Source organism: Trichoderma ghanense (genome assembly GCF_004382785.1).
Source record: "Trichoderma ghanense strain CCMA-1212 chromosome Unknown scaffold_9, whole genome shotgun sequence".
Taxonomy (NCBI): Eukaryota; Fungi; Ascomycota; class Sordariomycetes; order Hypocreales; family Hypocreaceae; genus Trichoderma; species Trichoderma ghanense.
In genome coordinates this window covers 1,372,498-1,377,716 of record NW_027395672.1, presented here as the reverse complement: position 1 = coordinate 1,377,716, position 5,219 = coordinate 1,372,498, and the positions used below count along the sequence as shown (strand labels likewise).

At 51.9% G+C, this 5,219-nt stretch overlaps 2 protein-coding genes across 2 annotated transcripts; both read right to left on the bottom strand.

Annotated features, from left to right (window-relative positions):
* Positions 1-660: 660 nt before the first annotated feature.
* Positions 661-1,944, bottom strand: CCMA1212_007559 (uncharacterized protein; the record flags this gene model as incomplete). The annotated part of the gene is made up of 1 exon (XM_073704726.1): positions 661-1,944. One exon carries the CDS (start codon positions 1,942-1,944, stop codon positions 661-663), a length of 1,284 nt encoding a protein of 427 aa, XP_073557006.1.
* Positions 1,945-2,640: 696 nt separating this feature from the next.
* CCMA1212_007558 (Acid phosphatase) lies at positions 2,641-5,219 on the bottom strand (the record flags this gene model as incomplete). Its single annotated transcript, XM_073704725.1, has 6 exons — positions 2,641-2,863; positions 2,920-2,987; positions 3,046-3,541; positions 3,602-4,042; positions 4,120-4,812; positions 4,873-5,219. The coding sequence occupies 6 exons, from the start codon at positions 5,217-5,219 to the stop codon at positions 2,641-2,643; spliced, it is 2,268 nt and encodes a 755-aa protein (XP_073557007.1).

The window sequence follows — 5,219 nt, the reverse complement described above, 5'->3', positions numbered from 1 at the left end:
TAATACCGAACATACATAGTGATGTAATAGCCGGTAGCGAAATGAGCTCCCCCAGCTAGGAGATGGAATATGTATCTTGCCAGGTAATCCTGTCGGTAGAGAAGCGTCAAGCTTGGGAAATTATCATGTTTACTTATAGCCATTACAAACCGGAAAAATTGCTTTATTACACCATGCCCTTCGTACAAGAATCAGAAGAAAGCATTTACCGGAGTCTAGACGAGATGTGACATTCCCTCTAGATGTCTGATTGCAGCTGTATTTATACAGAGACAAAGCCATAGTAATAATCACTTCTGCCTGACTTCAGGGTGCGGATAGCGGAGAGTCGTGGCGTTGAACTCAGATCACACTGAATGAGTCCTTTTACTCTTCCCTCACTTGGGTATTCGGTATCACGGCGCCATGACCGGGCAAATGCTTTCGAGCTGATGATGTTCGAGCTTGGGAAATTCACTTACAACTCAATCCCGAGGACGGCAGAAGGATAACCGAACATCGAGTAATTTGTATGCGCGGAGAATGTAAGTCTACATGATCTAGTATGTATTTCATCTAACGTGGCCTTCTGGACGGGAAACCCACCGCATGATTCTACATGCGTGCTGTGGCGATAAGCGCCAGGTAATCATCAACTACAAGGCGGAGAGCCCAGAATCCTCAGTTGGGTACATGGAGACCTGTTGCTTCTACTCCGACGCCGGGCCCAACATCTCCTTCTCGCAATAAAGGACCAATCTTGTAGGCCGGCATCTCTGTGAACTCCAACTTGGCGGGATGTTGCTTTGGGCACCAATAGAGAGTACCATATCTTAGCCAGTGTGCGTACGTTCCTGGAACGTTGTCGCTACCGTCGTTGTTCCTCCATAGTGAACTCAGTGTTTCTCCCATGACTCTCACAATCATGCCCGTCGCAAGCTTCATACCAAAGCTCCTCGAGAGTACATCTTCAACGATTCGGCGTGCGAGCCTTTGATCGTCGCTCTCCGCTTCGTCCTGTTTAGGAATGGGTAGTGACATGAGTTCAAACTGCTTGGGGCCGTTCCACGCCGTGATTTCGTTGATGAGCTGCGATCCAACCATATAATCGTATGCGTAGATGTGTTCCACCACATACTTTGGGCCGTTCCAGCTGTCCTCCTCGTCGATTAGTCCCATAACCATGGTGATAACCTGCCCTTGAATAATGTAGTCCGTCAACATTCTGGCCGTCTCTTCACGTCCATATGTCCTGCCGTTCTCTTCCATTGAGAGCCCTGTATCCATCAAGGGTAGCCCTCTGAGTAGGTGGCTGGCGTGCATACCGTCCGTATCCGTCTTTCCTCCGTCGGCGGCCCACAGTGCAAGCAACAGCTTATGACATCGCAGGAAGAAGGGGTTGTTTCGTCCAGCGGCCAGGAAATAGTTCGCCATGCCGCGCTCTTCGACGCCGCCCATGTTGTATGTCAAGATCTCGTACGGTGAGTTTGGATTGCCGATTGTAGCGCTCCAAACTTGGTCCAAGTCTCCGATCTGAATCATGCCCACGTCTGCATAGACACCACCGTATCTGAGTAAGAGTGGAAACCTCACAAGATCCGAGTAGTGCTGGTACGCGTGATGGCCTCCAATAGTGCCTTCAGCAAAAGCTTTAGGAAACCAGTCCAGATCGTGGGTGTCAAAGTAATTCTGCACGTTCAAGGGGGAGCCAGCCGCTAGATCCAGGACGCGGACCACCCACCCCTTCTTTGAGAACCTTCTGTGCCAGTTTCGAACAGTTCGCCGAGTGTAATCGTGCATCTTGTCGAATCCGCTGTGCCAGAAGAACCAGATGTTCTTCTCATCTGAGATAGGCTTGGGGTTCAGAAGATCATGGTCAACTTCAGAGTCTGACCGGAGGTCGAGCTGGTCGTGGGGAATGGCGTAGACGCCTTCTGGCATGGTGTATGACAAGGACGAGTCCATGGTGGCGGGCAAAAGCAGAGGAAACGATGACGATCTTCGGACTATGCTCTTCTTATCTTCGAGAAATGCCTGGGCAATTAGACAGCAAAATATGAACAGCACGAATCTAGCCAACAAAGCCCATCCTCAGACTATATGCTTTTCGTAGAAGCCGTCAAAATGTGAAGCCGGGCCTGTGTGCCGCGGAAAGCTGTATTAATGCGGGGCACATATGAGTCACTCGCATTACTCACTGTGAAGAGTCACTGGACGCAAATATTCGATCAACTCGTACAACCGTGAGATAGAAGCAAGGTCGTAAAAGACATGGCAGCAAATGATTTCAACAGGGGATCGGTATATCGGCGTGCGCACGTTGACAGAAAGTCCCGCGAAAGAGCCAAATACTTCTACCCGACTCAAAGGCTGGCTTAACCAGCTACGAATGAATACGGCGCCGCCAATTGTCACCTAGATGACTGATCCAGCAGTCATTGCCATAACGCTAACTTCATTATCGTGGAAGTGATTTAACGAGATTAGAAGATGTTGGTATTAGATATCCCCCCCGAGATGTACATCGAGGTCCCATGCCTAACGGATAATAGTAGAAGCGCCCACTTTGTGACTTGCTTGTGACGCTGTTGCAGAATAGGTAGCCAGCGCAAGATACCGCCAGTCACCGCATTACGGCCTTTCCAGCTGCGTGATTGTAGTCTATAAATATGACAACAGAACCAAGACAACACAAGCCAAGCTCGGTAGAACGAGTGCACGGTCTGCGCTGCTGCCAACGGGCACCGTGGGGCCGGTAGCACCACCAGTCGTTGGATTTGACGGTGCTCCTCCAGTAGCGACGGTAGTATTCCATGTCACAGGAAAACCAGGCGCGGACTGTGTCGCAACTCCAGTCGGAGCGGCAGGGACGCTTCCAGAAGTTCTGAATACTGTCAGTAACGCTAACTCTGCGTGTCAGGAAGAGGGAAAAGGACTGACATTGTGGCTCCGTTAGAGACGGTGTATGTAAGGGTGCATGGGCAGTCAGTAATGGTCAGAGTCGTAGCCTACCAAACGGTCAATTGAACTTGATCAAACTAAGCAGGAAGCTCGGAAGTTCTTTACCTGGGTAACCGTATAAGTGCTGGATGCTGCAGTGAGGACGGTGCTGCCCGGGCAGTAAGTTGTGTAGCTAGTGACAACCTCGGTGATCGTAGTTGCGCCAGCCGCAGGAGAAGATGTCGCTGTAGCAACGCTAGTAGATGAAGAAGAGTCACCGGGCGAGTCGCATGTACCTTGGGAAGGGGTCCGCTTCAGGAGAGTGACCTTGTCGCCGGTCGTGCCATCAGAGCCAAGGATATAGTTCCAGGTAAGGGCTGTGGCGTTGTGAACAGTCAGTCCACCGAAGCCAAAGTTTTGCTGGTCGAGGTAAGTGGTAAAGTCCAGCAGAGGGCTTGAGCCGAGGGTGCTGTGGCTCTCAATGTTTCCTGCAGCTCCGTTGATGATATGGGCCATTGAGACACCCGGGTTCGTCCAGTAGGTATTGTTATTGATCACGGATGCCTCGTCAATGGTTCCATTGCTTCCGAGAGGAAGAAGGCGCTCATACCAGTGGATGTGTCTACAAGCAAGGTCAGTATGTGTGATCATATAAGGCGAGGCCACGGCATCCTCAACATACGCAGAGAGATAGAGATCGACGCCATTGTGCAGCATCAGGTCTTCGAAAGCTGCACGAATGCTCTTCTGGTAGGAGGAGACTTGGGAGCTATAGAACGGGCGGTGGCTCATGGCAATCACCCAAGGCGTTTTGCAGCGGTCAACACTTTCAAGGTCCTTCTTCAGCCATTTGTACTGCGCATAAGCCTTGTTGTCATTATAGTCGCCGTCAACAGCGCCAAATGGTCCGCTGTCGGTGACATATGTCTGGTTGGCAAACGGGTGCGCCTGGCCTCCCTTGACGTCCTTGGCAAATGGCCACTCGGGGCTGTTCGCGTAGTCCGTCTCGCCATCCAGGGACACGAAATGGGCCAGGCCATAGTCAAATGAGTACCAGAAGTTACCGACACCCCCAGTCTCAGCCCCGGGCATGCGAAACCGGTTCTGGAACGCGGTGAAGTTCCTTCAGACCTGTTAGATGCATCTATATATAGATAAACAAGAGGGATGATAACACCACCGGCCGTAGCGGCGACATACCTCTGAGAAGGAGGGCAGCTGTAGTAGGTGAGTGAAGATTTAGCAGCAGTCCCATTAGGCTGGCCCTTGTTCAGGTAAGATGTGAGAACGTTTCCGGGACCATCGAATTCGGCACAGCTGGCCTCGTGGTTACCGGGCAAGACCATGTAAGGAGCCTTGAGAGTCACAGGGTTCATCCACTGCTGCCACAAGTCCCAGTTGGACTCGTATAACACACTCATATCCCCGCCCTGTGGGCCACCCTGATTGGCGACTTCTCCGGTAGGGAGAGGCGTGTCGTACTCTTTCGGAACCTCGCCACCTCCGGGGAGGCGAGTCGACGTGCCATTATAGCAAACAGGCCAGTCGCTCTCACAAGGAAGGATGCCTGAGTACCAGTCATCAGCATAGCTGATGTCGCCTCCGTGCCAAATGAAGGCAGCGCCGCTGTTGACGGCTTCGTTGAGATACTTGTAAGTCCCGCCAGCATTGGTGTATCCCATATCGTTGACAACCGCAACGGTGAATTCGGAAGAGTCCCCCGCCTCCTGGGCCGTCTTGAAAGACAGAATGCCAGAGGCTGTGGTGCCATTGGCCGCCGGAATCTGGTAGAAGTAGGTAGTACCAGACTTCAGGTTGGCAATCTGGACATCGTGGAAGAACTCGCTACACTGGGTAGTTACGGCGAAAGAGCAAGGAGGGGTACGGCCGTATCTAACGAGGTCCATTAGTTCCATGTATGATCGAGCAAGAGCAGGTAAAGGTTGTCAATACGTCACAGATTTACCAGTAGCGGTGTTACTGAGATCGGATGCACTTGTTCCCCAGACGACAGAAGGGGCCTCTCCCAATCCAAAGGGCGTCTGATAATGAATGTTGATGCCATTAGGGATGTATGAGACCGAAATCACGTTGACGTTGTTGGTCGGGTTGGCAGACGCTGGCTTCACGGCTGGTGGCTCAACCAGTCGTACAAAGCCTTTCCCATTCCCCTTGACCGTCGGGTCAACCCAGTCACCAACCGGCACTTTAGGTCCCGTATAAGGATACAGCTCGTCCACGGTTGGCGCTGCATCAACAGCGACGGCGAGCATGGCTCCCAAGAGAGACACGGACTTCAT